At 34.8% G+C, this 18,685-nt stretch overlaps 1 protein-coding gene across 3 annotated transcripts in view; it reads right to left on the reverse strand.

Annotated features, from left to right (window-relative positions):
- Positions 1–12,183, reverse strand: part of LOC105833803 (solute carrier family 35 member F6) — a 160,908-nt gene extending 148,725 nt beyond the window's left edge. For all 3 annotated transcript variants that reach the window (XR_004963756.1, XM_036288691.1, XM_036288690.1), the window contains exon 1: positions 11,799–12,183. Coding sequence is in view for 2 of the 3 variants with exons in the window: in XM_036288691.1 (XP_036144584.1) it covers positions 11,799–11,881 (83 nt within the window). In the remaining variant the exon portion in view is untranslated. The remainder of the gene's footprint in view (positions 1–11,798) is intronic.
- Positions 12,184–18,685: the final 6,502 nt, after the last annotated feature.

Raw genomic sequence — 18,685 nt, forward strand, 5'->3', positions numbered from 1 at the left:
AGCACGCATAAGATAAAAGGGACACCTAACTTTTTTCTCCCCCATGTTTCATCTCCCCACTACTGCTCGTTATAAAATGGCGTACGTTTGAAAATCGGCCTGGGTGTGGCTAACCCAGTGTGCGGTCAGAGGGTTAACTAATTGTATTGATCTCGTATCATTTTTGAATGCGTTTATGTACTTAACATATCTTTTTTATCTTTGCAAAGTTTTTGATAGGTTATTATTTTTTCATTATTTTATTTGTACAAATAATTTCCATATTACATAACATTAATAAGTCATTGCGTTTTAACGAACTGAGCACACCGGGTTTTTCTTATAAACACACACATACATGTACGACCCCCTCTCACATACCCATATTAGTAACATTACTTTAGCTTTATTAACATTATTAATTTTTTTTCTCACGTCGACGTGAGCTGAGTACAGCCCCTTATAACACATTTTTCAAAAAACTTTCTAAAAGATATTTAGCAGTGTGCTGTGTGGGAAATCAGTAAAAAAAGTAAAACTTTATATTTATTTATAAAAATATAAGTTAATTATACATGTTTCATTCTTCTATTAGGTGTAGAACTTTGCTTCCGCCGTTTTTTTTTTTCGAAATTTGAGACTTTATTGTGAAAAACTGGTTATACATTTACTATTCAAAGTATTGTCCATCGCTGGCCACTACTTTCTCCCATCTTTCTGGCAGCATAAAAATCCCGCGTTGAAAAAACTGGTTATCTTTTGAGACGATCCACGAATCGATCCAATTTTTCATTTCTTCATAAGAACGGAAGTACTGGTCAGCCAAGCCGTGTGTTATTGATCGAAACAAGTGATAGTCAGAAGAAGCAATGTCCAGAGAATACAGCGAGTGAGGTAGGACTTGCCATTTCAACGTTTCCAAGTATTTTGACGGGCTTTGCGACATGGGGTCGAACATTGTCATGTTGCAAAATCACTTTATCCTGTCTATCGTTGTATTGCGGCCGTTTGTCTTTCAGTGCTCGGCTCAAACGCATCAATTGCTTTCGATACCGATCGCCTGTGATTGTTTCAGTCGGTTTTAGTAGCTCATAATACACTATTCGAGTCGAGCTGATGCCACCAAATACAGAGCATGACCTTGGAGCCGTGAATATTCGGTTTAGCCGTCGACGTGGAAGCATGACCAGGAAGTCCTTGTGATTTTCTGCGCTTGAGATTATCGTAATGAACCCATTTTTCGTCCCCAATCACAATACAATGCAAAAATCCCTTCCGTCTTTGCCTTGCAAGCAGCTGTTCACAAGCAAACGCCGTTCAACATCTCTCAGGTTAAAACAGGAGAGTGTCGAGAGAATCGATTCTAAGAGAGAGAGAGAGAGAGAGAAGGATGACGAGAGAGAGAGAAAGGAAAAAGAGAAATCTTCCCCTCCCCCCCCCCCTCTCCCCGAAGGAAGAAAAGAAAAAGAAGAGAAAGGAAAAGCCCTCCCCAGGCAAGAGAAAGAAACCTCTAGACCTCTCCCCCCCCCCTCCTCTCCCTCTCCTCTCCTCGACCCTCCCTCCCCTCTCCCTCGCCTCCCCTCTCTCCCTCTCCTCTCCCCTCCCCTCTCCCTCTCCCTCTCCCCTCCTCCTCTCCCTCTCCTCTCCCTCTCCCTCTCCCTCTCCCTCTCCCTCTCCCTCTCCCTCTCCCTCTCCCTCTCTCTCTCTCTCTCTCTCTCTCTCTCTCTCTCTCTCGTACGGCACCCAATTTCCTTGCTTTTAAATCATTCCCATGACTTTCAGGCGTTTTAAAATGGCTTGTTGAGTCATTCCCAATGATCCTGCCAATTCTTCTTGTGTTTGACACGAGTCTTGATCAAGTAATGCCTCCAATTCTGCATCTTCGAAAACCTTCTCTCTTCCACCGCCATGCCGGTTTTCGACGTCAAAATCACCCTTCTTGAAGCGTTGAACCACTCTCGGCACGTTCTTTCACTAATAGCGGCCTCACCATACATATTTGAGAGCATTCGATGAGCCTCAGTTACAGATTTCTTCATATTGAAGCAAAAAATTAAAACCTCCCGCAAATGATGAGAATTTGGCTCGTAAGCTGACATTTTCAATCGAGAATAACTTTATAATGCAGACACAAATCGACTAATATTTCGATGGCGTTGTGTTTACAAATGCCTAAGCTTATTGTATGATGTCTACGATCTATTTATTTCGACCACCACTTACCGCTACAGCCATCTATTGGAAAACGGTGAAAGCAAAGTTGTACACCTAATAACAACATCTATTGAAATAATCTATAACAAATTTATGGATGCATAAACATGAAGTATTTGTAGATCCTTACTACGCATTAGATTGCGTACGATCATTAAAGTCAAGCAACGTCGACGATGGCAGACACTTGGATGGATGACCATTTTTACACAACACCAAGATTTCAAGAAATTTTCAAAAAGCTATCAATAAAATATAAAATATTAAAAAAAATATATTTCAAACATGTTTCAGATATATTTCAGACACATAAAATGATCACTTTCATGTAACCTTAGAAATGTATCTGAAATATTTCTGAAAAGTTTCAAAAATATATTTCCGATATACATATTTTTAAAGCTTTCAGAAATATTTCAGATACATTTATGACATTACATAAAAGCGGACATTTTATCTGAAACATATCTGAAATATGTCTAAAATGTTTTTTTTTATTTTACATTTTATTGATAGCTTTCTAAAAACTTTCTGAAATCTTTTGGTGTTGTGTAAGTTTGACGTGAGAGACAAAGAACATCCCGGACAAACAAAAAAATTTGCTTGATGAGAAATCAGATCAAACGCTTTTAGAGTTATCAAACGTTATCGCTATCAACAGCAATTATGCCGATTGAATGACGAGTTAATGCTAAAAAAAACCATCCATAGCCAACAATTGACGCAAAGTTATTTTTTTGCATGATAACGCTCGACCACGTGTTGCGAAGCGTGAAGCAGACACTTCTAGAGCTCGAATGGGAAATTCTCCCGCATCCAGTGTACTCTCCAGAGTTAGCACCGTCGAAAATAAAAGTCCAATGGATGTAGTAAATAATGCACCTTATTACCTGAAGATATATGGGCAATATTTAATGGTTTAATGGTTCAATGTAATAAATTAACAAAAACTTTCAAGATAATGCGCCAAGTTAAAGATCTTAACTCGAAAGGTAATAAAATCATAAATATAATGTTATCTTTTCGAAAAAATCTACAACATAATCAAAGAAGATACAATGCTTTACAAGCTAATGAAATGAATAGCTGTGATTTCAAAATGTAGATGGTGAACTTCCATTTGCAAGAGATATTCGAATTTATAATAAAAATTCGAATGATGTTCAACAAATATCAATATTAGGAAAAAAAATGTAATCCAATGTGTTATCCTTTATTATATCCATATAGGAACGATGGATGGCATGCAAAACTAAAGACATATAATCCTAAATATCTAGGATTTAAAATAAGTCAAATGGATTATTATGCTCATTTGTTAGCTCTAAGAGTAGAATTTAGTCGATTTAAAAAAATAGGCAAACTGAGATGTCAATTTGTGCCTATATAAAAACTGAAGCTAATAGGCTAAATTATATTAAATTAAATCAATCAAAATTAAGAGCAGAATTTTATTCGGAATTAATTCGAAATCACCTAGAAAATCGGGCACAAAATAAAGAAATTACAGGGTAGGAATACCTGTAATATTACAATCTTCATTTTTGGGCAGTCCCAAAAATATGCAAGAAAGGTATCGATATGTCTATGGTAAGAAAGTCTATGTCTATGGTAAGAAAGTATGGTAAACCAGATATTTTTCTAACAATGACTTGCAATCTACAATGCAAGGAAATTAAGGATAATCTAGATCATTCTTTAATAGAATTTCGTCCGAATTTGGTCGCTAAAACATTTAATTTAGACATGAAAGAGATTTTAAAGAATTTATTACAAATAACAAATATTTGGAAAATTTATAGCTTATGCAGGTATGATTAAGTTTCAAAAAAGAGGACTACCACATTTGCATTTACTTGCAATGTTGAGTAAGAAAAATAAGCCCAGACTTGAAGAAGTCATTAACATGATGGTATGGACTAAAATACCAGACAAAGAAAGATATCTAGAACTAAATAAAAAAGTTAAGAAACACATGATTCATGGTCCTTGTGGACATTCATCTAAGAGATATCCTTGCACTGGTAATGATAAAAAATGTTCAAAATATTTCCCAGAAGAATTTTGTGAAGAAACTAACACAAATGTAAATGGATATCCAATATATCAATGTAGAAATTTAGGGAAAAAATACATTATTAGGGAAAAAGAAGTTGATAATCGTTGGGTAGTGCCATATTCACCATATTTAATAATAAAATAGACACATCAGTTTGGAAACATGTTCTTCAATAAAAAACGTAAAATATTTATATAAATATATTCATAAAAAATTTGACTGTACTGCAATTAAAGTACAGGCAGAAAATGGCACAAGGTTAATTAAAATAGATGAAATTAATTCATATCTGAATGCAAGATATATTAGTGCTCCAGAAGCAATGTAGAAATTAAACGGATACGATCTGTTTATAAAGTCTCATACAGTAATAAAATTGGCAGTCCATTGTCATCCTTACCAAATTGTCAAATGGTTTATTTTCGAGAGAAAAATGAAGAACAAGCTGCCCAGCGAGAACTCACTCGAGATACTACACTAACAGCATGATTAAAATTAAATCAATCTGATAAAAATGCAGAACATTATCGTTACATAGATATTCCTTATCAATATATCTATGATAAGAAAGAAACTAAATGAAAACCACGCCAAAAAGATGGTAAAAAAATAATTACAAGACTTTATACAGTAAGTATAAAAGATAACGAGATTTTTTTCTGCATGTACTTCTACTACATGTGAATGGAGCAAAAAGTTTTATAGATTTGCGAACTGTAAATAATAGAGTAATATATCAGACGTTTAAGAATGCAGCAATTGCCAAAAAATTGATAGAAACTGATGATTTATGGAAAAGAACAATAGAGGAGGCAACAGAAATAAAAATGCCTGCACAATTACGGGAATTATTTGTTTACATTTGCATCTTTAGAAATCCAACAGATGTACCAAATATTTAGAATAAATACAAAGAATACATGATTGAAGACTTTGTACATAATGATACTGACAATTCGGAAAATATGGCCATAAACCATATACAAGTGTTATGAGTGACACTCATACCGATAAGAAAGGTGTCAATAGCATCGATGACGTAAGTCGATCAGTTGCTGCAGTCAGCATCGAGCGCATTGCGCGAGGTTCCGCGCAATCCGCTCGACAATTAGCGCAATGCTCCTTAGACAGCATTTGCTGTCTAAGCAAGATTTTTTAATACTGACCGATTCACGCCCTCACGCAATCCTCCCCTTCTCTCGATCCAACTACCGAACTTATAGATATATAAACCGCCGAAAGAAAGTGAGAGACGGATCAATCCAAAGTCAACAAACCAAGATAACACACGACACTCTGCTTTGCGGGATCGTAGTCAGTGCACTCATAGACGCGAAATCGCACACTGTAAAACAGACATTATAATAAAAGTGTTCATACAATATATAGTATAGTTGGATTAAGGAAGAGGGTATTCCGGAATACCTAAGAAGAGGATGGAGGGGAGGCGAGATAGAGAAGGGTGGCGAGATATAGATTAGGTAATGAGGTGCTAAAAAGTAAATATTGAGAGAAAAAAGAAAAGAGGGTATGTAGGTTGTGTGGAGGCGAGAGGGAGACGTGGGAGCACGTATGGGAGAGATGTAGCGGGTGGAGAGAGGGAGAACTAGAAATTTGGCAGGAGGAATGTAATAGGATTCTAAGAGGTGGGAGAAGGGAAAAATGGAGGTAGATGAAGGAGGTAGATGAAGAGAGAGAAAAGTTTAAAGAGGAGGAGGGGGGGAGTAGAGATGGGAGAAGGGAGAGGTGTGAGTGAGAGTGAATGGAGAGGAGTGAGAGAGACAAACTAACAGAAAAATTGTAAACGGAAACGAAAGTCCCTTAAAGCGAAAATAGGTAGGAGCGAGAGAGAGAGGCAAAAGTAGGAAGGTCCGGATAAGACTTAGGCGTGCGTTTGGATGGAGGAAAGGAGACGTATAGGCGAGACAGGAGGGAGAAAGAGAGAGAGAGAGAGGAGTAGAGCGGCGAAGCGTGCGAGATGATGTAAGCGATGCGGATAGAATAAGTGAAACAAAAGTTGTAAAGTATTTGTAAGGGTTGCGTAAAGATGTATAAAAAATTGTAAAGGTTTGGGTACGTTCCTAAAATAAAAAAACGCCATTCAATCCCTCAGGGCAGGAGTAAAGTGCATTATATAATAAAAGTGTTCAAGACGAATAACGGTGTGAGTGACTAAATACCCTCCTCGCGAGATCTCTGGCAGCAATCCCTAACGTACTCCTAACGAAGTACAACACAAGAAATACTAAATAAACGGAAGTAGTTGTAACAATTTACAATTGCCAAATCCAACACCAGTAAATATTAATGTAACAGAGTATAATATGGATGAAGAAAGAAAACGTGGTGAATATTTAATAACGACATTAAATGCAAAGCAAAAACGGGTGACCTCCTTTTGGATAAGTAACGATTGGACACGGCTCGATTGGACACGCACAATTGGACACAGCATTATTGGACACCGCACGATTGGACATGCATTATTGGACACCGCACAGTCATCTAGTAAAAAACATTAATATATCATATAACAGATTATCTAACATTGAAACATCTAGCAGAAAAAAGCGTCGCTGCCAGAAAAAAAAGTAAATTTCAAGTCTATATACGTATTTTTACGAGCGTCTCGTACTTTGGGTGAAAAGCCGCAAACCTATGTGGTGCAGAGAATGCTTCGCACGCGCGCACGCGCACACACACACACACACACACACGCACGCACGCGCACGCACGCACGCGCGCGCACACGGGGTAAAAGGGGAGCCTTTGGCCCCTCTCTCGCACCCACCCCGTCCAAGTCACTAACTCATGTAAATTGTATTAGAAATCTACAAACACGTGTGAATGTGTGTGTGTATCCCCAATTGTGCGGTGTCCAATCGTGCGGTGTCCAATAATATGGTGTCCAATCGTGCGATATCCAATCGTGCATGTCCAATCGTTACACCAGCTAAAACACGTGTACGATATAGTCATGCAAGCAATTAAAAATAAAAATGAACCGGTTATTTTTTATTGACGGCTTTGCAGGAAGTGGAAAAAATCTTCTTACACATTAATAAGTGTAATAAAAAAGAAGAAACTAAATTCTACTATGTGCATCAACAGAAATTGCAGCTACACTACTAAAATAAGGAAGAAACTTATCATTTCCTGTTTAAGCTATCAATACTAATTAATGATGGAGCTAAATCAAATATTACAGGAAACTTAAAAGAAGCACAAGAACTAGCTGATCTCAGCAAAACTTATTATACGGAATCAGGTGAGTATAACACATGCTTTAATAGTAATAGATAAACTCCTCAGGGAATTGAGGAATCAAAAACCATTTGGAGGTAAAGTAATTTTATTTGCAGATTTTAGACAAAATTTACCAGTAGTGCCTCGTGCAAACAAAGCAGCAATAATAGAAAAAACTGTAAAATATAATCCTATATGGAGAAATGTAACTATGGTGAAATTACAGCAAAATATGAGAAGAACTGCGAAAGAAAAAGAATTTGCAAAATGGCTAATGCAACTTGGAGATGGAAAATTAATAAATACGGATAGATTACATTTAGATACTCAAATTCCTAAGGATTTTATAACAAAAGGATCTCTAATAAATAAAATTTTTAGTGAAAGAATCACAATGGAATGGATTAGAAAAAATCCAGATCGAGCGATTCTGTGTCCTAAAAATAAGAATACATTCAAATTAAATAAAATTCTTGGAAAAGTAAAAGAAGAAGAAAAAGAAAATCTATCAATTGACACTATTGTAAGTGATGATCCAGAGGAGCAATTAAATTATCCAATTGAATTTTTAAACTTTTTGTCACCTTCCGGAATATCGACTAAAATAAAAGTCAGTGCTACAATAATCCTAATCAGGAATTTAAATACAAAGAAAGGACTTTGTAATGACACAAGATTAATTGTTACAAATTTGAAGAATAATATAATTTATGCAGAAATTTTAACTGGTCCTGCAAAAGAACAGATTATCATCATTCCAAGAATAGATTTAATTAAAAGTGAGTGGAAATTACTAGTTTAAAAAAAGACAATTTCCAATACAAGAATCATTTGACAATACATAAATCCCAATGACAAACTTCAGAAAAAGTTGGAATTTATTTGCCAAATCCAGTATTTGCACATGGACAACTTTATGTGGCATTTTCAAGAGCAAAGAAAAAAGAAAATGTAAAAATTAAAATTGAAGAAAAAACCAATAAAGGATATCTCATTTAAAAAAAAAAATAATAAATGTTATGCAAAAAATGTAATATATAGAGAAATTTTATAAATTAAAAAAAAAAGAAAAAGAAAAAAATAAAATTAAAAGATAAAATAGTTAATTAAAAATTTGTTAAGTCCATAAAAAAAAGAAAAAATAAGGAACAGAATTTTAAAAAATCAAATAAAAAATGTGTAATAACGTAGAAGCCATGGACCCTTGGACAAAACTAACTAAAATCATCTTATATAGTCATTTATTCATTTATATTCATGTATTAATAGAAACAGGAAGGTTTTAGTGGGTAGTCTAAAGCAGCCGCACGCCGCAGAGTTGGGTAAAAAAAATCTGGAAGGATATCCTGACAACAGGCGCGATGCGATGAGCCTTGAAAGTCCCACACAATCCGGACGAACGATTGTGTGGGATTTCAACCGGAAGTGCATAAACGCATTTCTTTCTACCCTTGAAAAAAAAGAGCCCGCGCACCGGGTCTGTATGTCTGTATGTTCGCGAAGTACTCCATTATTTGTGGTTCGATGCTCTTGAAACTAGTCTCAAAATTTTACAAAGACAGGTGCCATGGACACGGTTTTTCGAAATACAGGTTGTTTCAAAAAGATTTTTTCCAAAAGTTACTGCCATTATTTCTGAAACATCCTGTATTTTTGTGCGAGTATTTTTGGATCAGCGGACATACATACAAACCCGGTAATTGTGTGTGTGTGTGTGTGTGTGTGTGTGTGTGTGTGTGTGTGTGTGTGTGTGTGTGTGTGTGTGTGTGTGTGTGTGTGTGTGTGTGTGTGTGTGTGTGTGTGTGTGCGTGTGTGTGTGTGAAACAAGGTTAACCTTCCGAGTAACGTTCAAGAGATTTTAACCAGCGCTCGTGATTTGTTAAAAATTTATTAACAAAAAAAGTTTAAAGCACGCATATTTGCATGCTTTAAAATAAAAAAATCTATTAATTTATTATTATCCTAATTTAAATCTAATTGTAATTATCCTAATCTAAATCCTATAAAAAAATATTGGTAAATCTTAACAAAAAGGGACCCAGCACCAATAAATAATAAATTTATTATTAAAATAAAGCACGCATTTATGCGCATTTTAAAATAAAAAGTCTATTAATTTATTATTATCCTAATCTTTTATGCAAAATCACAAACCCATGTGGTGCAGAGAACGCGTGGGCACGGTGCAACGGCAGAGCTTTGCTCTATTCCTACATCCTCGCATTAATTTTTATAAAGCACACATAAATTAATAGATTTTCTTATTTTAAAGCACGCAAAAATGCGTGCTTTATAAAAATTAATAGGGAGATATTGTAGATGGAGGGCAAAGCTTCCTCGCACCCCACCCACATGTTCCCTGCACCACATGGGTTTGCAACTTTAAGTAAAGCAGAGATATCATAGTAGCAGAGATATCATATTTATGAAACTTTTTTGTTAATAACTTTAATAACGTTAATAACTCAGGAGAACATATGTCAACATATGTCAAGGTCACATCACTGGGACTGGGTCCGCTTTTGTTAAGATATGCCGATATTTCTTTTTACTTGTACATAGTATCAGAAAATTACAGCAAATTATGAAATTTTTTTGTTTATAATTTTTTAACAAAGGACGAGTGCAGACTAAAATCCCTTGAACATCACTAAGCAGGGTAATCTTGACATATGTCAAGGTCAGAGTCATTGAAGCTGCGTCCCCTTTTGTTAAGATTTACCACAGCTTTTAACATATATACAAATTTTAACATATAAACCAATTTTTTAAAGTTATTTTTATATAAAAAGGGACTCATTATCACATCCCCATTGGTGTTTGCTTCATTATGTGTCATAATAGATAATAATGTTTTTATAAATAGTATCTTAAACAATAAATACTTAATAATTTTGAGTCTAGATCATATTGACAAATGTAATCATTTTCAAGTTGAAATATTGATATTAATTATTGCAAGTTAAAGTTACAATATAAACTGTAAATAGAGAATCATAATATTATTTTCTTTTCTATCCTAAGTAGCAAAATGACATCACAATAACTGTGAATTTCACAAAATGATGACATCACAATAACAGTAAACTTTACAAATTAGATATCCTAAGTTAAATCTCAGACCCAAAAATAATATTATTATGCCACATTCATGAGACATCATTATCTCAAATCTTATTGATGGCATGGAGTAAGAAGTAACAATATAACTAATATATGACTGGAAAAAAATTCATATTTTCCCTAATGTTTATCGCCTATGTCAGACTTGAATTATAGTCACATTTATTACAGCATTGCTTAAAACTTCTATAATAAAAAAAAGTCACCCATCTATCTGTCAATCATCATTAATGTTGTTTAATCTTGAAGAGCATATCGAAACTAACACTTCATGAACATGCATTTAATGTATGCATTTAATATTGATGTATAAATAATAAATTTATTATTAATTATAGCTCAATAGATGTCAAAAAGAAAAGAAACGTACACAATCAAATTATATTTTTATAAATATAAATTAAATTTTTTATTGATTTCCACATGTACCAAATAGTATGTGGAATAACTTATGAAAAAATGTTTTTGCTGTTAAAAAAAAATAAAAGAATAGATAAATAACTTTTCTAATCTTCTATATTAATTTTAAAATACAATATGCAATTATTCATTGTTTTATGGCTAACTATCACAAAATAAGTCACTAAAAACTCAAAACCTTTTAAAGGAACACATCATTACAAAAACATAATTGTTAAAAAAAAATAACTTTAAAGTATGTTCTACAACACATGGAGCAAGCATGGTGTAAGAAGTAACAATAGGCGTAAGGATGTAAGCAAAATAAATTAATTTTATTTCCTATTCCTACTCCATCTTTTACACTTATGCTTGGCCAGTTAAAGCGCAGGAATAGCTGCAAACCTTGTAAAGAATGCTATTAGTTTCATAAAATTGTAGAAAATTATATGGCAAATTGTTACTACTACTCTTACTCCTTACTCTATGCTTACTCCATGTATTGTAGACCATACTTTAGATGTCTTTAAAATAACATCTTCAGCTGATCTAAAAAATAATGTTATAGTCTATAATTAAAAATAATAAAAAACTGATATAATGTCATTTTTTGATGTCACTATTCTACTAAAGTATATATGTAATTACATTATTATTGCTATTATGTTTGTGTGATATGTGTGTGTGTGTGTGTGTGTGTGTGTGTGTGTGTGTGTGTGTGTGTGTGTGTGTGTGTGTGTGTAGAAAATTAATTTTCATACTTATAATAAATACTTACTTAACTGATAAAGTATTAAACGAGCCTGTAATTATTTGAAGCGTAGCTAAAATACGTTGATAATTTGACCATGCCATTGTCATTTATGACAAATAATAACAGATAAATAATACAATCACTAAATGGATACTCAAGTTTTGATCATACATGTACATAACCTATATCAAACATATATCAAAAGAATTCGATTCAGTATATTAAATAGGTTTGGTATCAATTCTGATTTTAATTCAATTAAAGTATTATTCAATTTTCCACACTTTTATCTTAGTAAAATTTTTGGTTCAAATTGTTGCTATAAGGGCCGAAGCACTGCGAAGCACAAAACACGGTGTAATGATTAAGGGCCGAAGCACAAAACATGGCGTAATGGCTTAGTTTACATCGTCAAAACCATCGACATATAGAATGGACTGAGCATTGCGATAGGTTAGCGCGCGCCTGCTTTAGAGTGAGAGGTACTACACCTGAGGCCTATGTTTGTCTCTTTTGCAAGCTTCTGATTTGTTATTTCGTCCCCCTCCATTCACGGAGGAGGACGAAATAACAAATCAGAAGCTTGCAAGAGAGACAGACATAGGCCTCAGGTGTAGTACCTCTCACTCTAAAGCAGGCGCGCGCTTGCCTATCGCAATGCTCAGTCCATTCTATATGTCGATGGTCAAAACCTTAGTACGCGTATTAAGTTTGGTGCGCACGAAAGCCTTAGTACGGGCGCGTTTACATCGAATGTACTAAGCATGTACTGTGAAAAATATAATACAAATTTAATTCATGTTGATGTCTCCTACTAAGACATTTTCACACCGGTTTTTAGATTTTAGCACTGAGGTTATGCTCAATTGCTAAATTCTCTCTAAAATGCGTTTTATGCGTTTACATCGACATTTGTATCACTTGGTACGCGTATCAGTTTAGTACAATACTCCTACTTGATACGCTCGTACCAAATTGATCCGGCAGCGTTTACATCGTGCGTACTAAATATTTAGTACGAATTTGATACGAATATGGTACCTGATACGCGTATCAAATGCACGATGTAAACTAAGCCAATGATTAAGATAGTAGTAGTCGTAGACGTAGACAAAGCACAAGCTTTGTCTACAGGGCCATCTACAATGGAGAGTTGTAGGCCGTAGCAGTAGTCGTAGACAATATTTTCATTACTTAGGTCCAGTCTACAATAAATCGTTAGTCGTTGGTCGTAAGAAATCTAACCAATCACAGTTGATCTTAGAGAAGAATAACCGAACATAATTGGTTAAATTTCTTACGACCAACGACCAACGACTCATTGTAGACTGGGCTTTAAAGGGCCATCTACAATAGAGTGTTTTAAGGGCCATCTACAATGGAGTGTTTTAAGGGCCATCTACAATGGAGTGTTTTAGTCGTAACAATGCTAAATCTACGACCATGCTGTCAATAATATAAACGACGTAACAATAATATACAAGCCGGCTATCATAGAGAGGTGACTAAAAACTAACCCCGAACACCTAAACGCTCATCGTAAGCACCCACTGAATTGGCTCAATGTCTGTTGTAGGCCGTAATCAGTAAAACAGTACGTAATGAAAATATTGTCTACGACTACTGCTACGGCCTACAACTCTCCATTGTAGATGGCCCTTTAAGGTGGAAGCACATAAAATTACACAGGAGCCATAAGGCAGAATGTGCAGAAGCCATAGCGCATGCGCTATGGTATTACTTTGGGTGTTTACGATAATGGCTATCCGAGTAATTTTCTCTAGGACCGAAATATATGATAAGCACAACCATCTACTATCATCATGATTCGTGACAACTTAATGCTGTCCGGTATAGCCAAATCATCACGAGCAAGTTGCGAGTTCCGTGAGTTTGTAGCAGGTAACCTAAAAAGTACGACATAAATAATTTGATTATTACAATTAAAAATAATCTATTTTTAATGTATGATAAAATTATTCACTTTAAAATAGTAATTATATGTAACACAATTATGTATTTTTAAAGTATTGTCTAAAGTAATATCAGAGATTATTTTATTTACAAATATTTATTTTGTCTATCAAGTTTCTATCATAATGGTATTATTTCAAAACCTAATATAATATTTTAATTAAACATTGATTCTCAATAAATGTTATTATTTATTATTAACTAACATATATATTAGAAAAGTCAGCTTTTATTAAACGGATGGTGTTAACACTTTGAAACAAATGAGATAAATTATGTAAAATTACTAAATAAATCATTATTAATAATATTTTTTAGATTACAAGTAAAATAAAAATTTAAGTATAAATATTTTTCTTTTTTGTAACAACTGTTAATGATAAGTTGCATGGTGTTATCATTATTTTAAAAAATCATATATCTTTATGTATAAATATTATGCATGAATATTTCACTAATGTGAAACTAATAATAATGTTTACAATAAATTTTTTTAATTTGTAATACAAGTGCATAGTAAATTAAGATATACTGTAAACAGATATACGTTAGATATGCGTTAGATATACGTTATAATAAAGAAACTTGATAGACAAATTAATAAATAAAATATTTGTAAATAAAATAATCTCTTTAATATTACTTTAGACAATACTTTAAAAATACATGATTGTGTTATATAATTACTATTTTAATGAAGTTAATAATCTTACCATACATTAAAAACAGATTATTTTTAATTGTAATAATCAAATTATTTATGTCGTACTTTTTAGGTTACCTGCTACAAACTCACGGAACTCGCAACTTGCTCGTGATGATTTGGCTATACCGGACAGCATTGAGTTGTCACGAATCATGATGATAGTAGATGGTTGTGCTTATCATATATTTCGGTCCTAGAGAAAATTACTCGGATACCCATTATCGTAAACACCCTTTATCTGTCCATGGCAAAATGTAATACTATAGCGCATGCGCTATGGCTTCTGCATTCTGCCTTATGGCTCCTGTAATTTTATGTGCTTCCACCTTTAGTCGTAACAACGCTAAATCTACGACCATGCTGTCAATAATGAGTGCGTTCGGGGAGACGCTATTAGCGCTACCAGCATCTGTCCATCTTCATTACTCATTAAAAGTAAAACAAGGATAAACTGATGCTGATAGCGCTAATAGCGGGTAAGAAGCCAAAATCCATAAAAAACTAGGGGAGAATGTTGGCAATGATGGAAAATCTCTAGAATCCATAAATTTATTTCTGAAGTTGACAACACTGTGGTGCTTTCGGGAGTAGCATGGGGCATGGGATGCGTGTAGTGCAGAACCGTGATTGTGACAGATGGTGTATAAAAGACCAAAATAACCTCGCGGAGATGACAGGTCAGCAAGACGTTAGTGCTAAATATTAAACTTTAATGAGATTATTAATTTAGGATCTTTACAATACGAGTTACTGTAAACTGTCTTTGCTGTTTAATTCTGACTGCATTTACTATGTAAAGATTATCTTTCTTATAAAATTATGTGATATTTACTACATGTTTACTTTAATAATTAAATAAGTAAATAAATAAAACCAAAGTTGTATTTATTAATTAATTTAACACTAAAGTCATTTGTGTCGTAAAGATTCTAAATTAATAATCTCAGATCAGTCTTTCTATAATAGTATTGATTATATTACAATGTGAAATAATATTATTATTACCAAAATACCAAAAATAATATAGAATTATTATTATTTCTTAAGAGATATAAACGTATAAATCCTTTTTTGTAAAGATTTAATGATTGTATAGATCCATCAAAAATAAAAGATTAATTAGTAATTAATCTTTTACCTTTGATAGGTCTGTATTAATTAGTAATTAATCTTTTACTTTTGATGGGTCTGTATGATCATTAAATCTTTACAAAAAAGTATTTATACATTTGTATCTTTTAAAAAATAATAATCAACCCATATTCTTGGTATTTTGGTAATAATAATATTATTCCCTATTGTAATATCCCTTTAAGGGCCATCTACAATGGGGAGTCGTAGGCCGTAGCAGTCGTAGAAAATGTCTCCACTTCGTATTGCTTTACTGTTTACAGCCTACAGCAGACATTGAGCCAATTCATTGCGTGCTTACAATGAGCGTTGGGGCATTCGGGATTAGTTTTTGGTCGCCTTTCTTTGATGGCCGGCTTGTATGTTATTGCTACGTCGTTTTTATTCTAGACAGCATTGCCGTAGTTTTAGTGCTGTTACGGCTAAAACACTCCATTGTAGATGGCCCTTTAAGCCTCGTCTACAGAAGTCGCAAGCAGCCAGTTGCGACTTGCGACAGCCAATGAGCGTCTAGTTTCTAGTTAAATCTCGACAATCATTGGCTGTCGCAAGTCGCAACTGGCTGCTTGCGACTTCTGTAGATGAGGCTTTAAGGGCCATCTACAATGGAGAGTCGTAGGCCGTAGCAGTAGTCGTAGAAAATGTCTCCACTTCGTATTGCTTTACTGTTTACAGCCTACAGCAGACATTGAACCAATTCATTGCGTGCTTACGATGAGCGTTGGGGCATTCGGGATTAGTTTTTGGTCGCCTTTCTTTGATGGCCGGCTTGTATGTTATTGCTACGTCGTTTTTATTCTAGACAGCATTGCCGTAGTTTTAGTGCTGTTACGGCTAAAACACTCCATTGTAGATGGCCCTTTACTGTTTTACTGATTACGGCCTACAACAGACATTGAGCCAATTTAGTGGGTGCTTACGATGAGCGTTCAGGTGTTCGGGGTTAGTTTTTAACCACCTCTCTATGATAGCCGGCTTGTATATTATTGCTAGGTCGTTTATATTATTGACAGCATGGTCGTAGATTCAGCGTTGTTACGACTAAAACACATTGTAGATGGCCCTTACGTCTACGACTACGACTGTCTTAGGGCCATCACACACAAAGGCTACGATCCACTTGACGCTACAAACGTTTCGAAGCATTCTTTGATTGGTCAATTCGTAAAAATCTTTGTTTCGATTGGTCAATCAAACGCTACGAAGCATTTATAGCGTCAAGTGGACCGCAGCCTTCGTGTATGATGGCCCTTATGGTATATCCACACAAACTTGCATAAGCGCAGAAGCATATGCATAAGGAATTCGATTGGTCTATTTTCTTATGTAAGTTCTTGTAGCCAATCAATTTTCTTATGTATATGCTTATGCGCTTATGAAAGTTTGTGTGGATATACCATTAAGGGCCATCTACAATGGAGAGTCGTAGGCCGTTAGCAGTAGTCGTAGAAAATGTCTCCACTTCGTATTGCTTTACTGTTTACAGCCTACAGCAGACATTGAGCCAATTCATTGCGTGCTTACGATGAGCGTTGGGGCATTCGGGATTAGTTTTTGGTCGCCTTTCTTTGATGGCCGGCTTGTATGTTATTGCTACGTCGTTTTTATTCTAGACAGCATTGCTGTAGTTTTAGTGCTGTTACTGCTAAAATACTCCATTGTAGATGGCCCTTAAGATTCGACTATGAATACCGGCCGTAGTCATAGTCATAAGGTAAGGCAGAGAAAAACGTAAGTCGTAATATACTACTACTCTAGAGTCTAGAATAGTATACTACGACATGTACGACTTACGTTTTTCTCTGCCTTAAGCCTCGTCTACAGAAGTCGCAAACAGCCAGTTGCGACTTGCGATAGCCAATAAGCGCCTAGTTTCTAGTTAAAGCTCGACAATCATTGGCTGTCGCAAGTCGCAACTGGCTGTTTGCGACTTCTGTAGACGAGGCTTTACGCTATGACTACGACTGCGACATCTACGTCTCGTTCTCTGCCTTTGGCTTTAATCATTACGCCATGTATTGTGTTTTGACTCTAAGGGTGCGGTCCCATGAAACGGATTATGCGGAAGCGGAACGAGCAGATTACCAATCGCGAGATCATTCTGATAGAACTCTTTCAAAGATTCCGTCGAAACGGTCCTGTGATTGGTGATCCGCTCGTTCCGCTTCCGCATAATTCGCTCCATGGGACCGCACCCTAAGGGTGCTTTCCATTTATGCCCGATTTCTCTTCACTTCCCAAGACTACATTCCAAGGCTACATTCTAAAACATCCTTTCCGAGGAAAATTTTACTCGATGTAATATAGGATACGTTACGTATACTATATATTTTGAGTAAAATTTTCCTCGGAAAGGACGTTTTGGAATGTAGCCCAAAACGTCCTTTCCGAGAAAAATTTTACTCAAAATAGTACACGTAACGTATCCTACATTACATCGAGTAAAATTTTCTTCGAAAAGGACGTTTTGGAATGTAGTCCAATAAAGGATTATCCGGAGGATAAATATCAAGTTTAACCAATCACGTGCATGAATCTGGTAGTTTATCTCCTGGATAATTTTAAGCGCAAGATAACTGGACATGAAGAAATCGGGCATTAGTGACACAAGTCGACAGAACCCAGATAACACAGAGATTAATAGAAATTCCTAAAGAACTCATTTTAAAGAATACTTAGCAAAGTAGAAAAATGAATACATAAAGAATTCTTGTGGAATTAGCCACAATGAGTTCACATTGAAGTATTCCTTAAGAGTTCATTGCAATGAATACCTCGCGATTTATTATTTGGAATACTTTGAGTATTCATCAGAAATTACTCGAGTGTTTGGATAACTCAATTACATTTTTATAATTATATATCGATTAATACATGCTAATTTATACTTTTATACACGAAATGCGCTATATATAATTAACAAAACAATATATTAACAAATATGTATGCATAAACAGGAAGTGTTTATGGATCATCACAGGGCGTTAGGATGCGTACGGTCTTCGAAGTCAAGCAACGTTGGCGATGGTTAACTTGGATGGGAGACCGTTTTTTCAGGTACAGAAATTAAACATGCTTTAACAGGTACGACTACGGCTTA

The sequence above is a fragment of the Monomorium pharaonis genome, chromosome 6 (assembly GCF_013373865.1).
Source record: "Monomorium pharaonis isolate MP-MQ-018 chromosome 6, ASM1337386v2, whole genome shotgun sequence".
In the NCBI taxonomy this organism is placed as follows: Eukaryota; Metazoa; Arthropoda; class Insecta; order Hymenoptera; family Formicidae; genus Monomorium; species Monomorium pharaonis.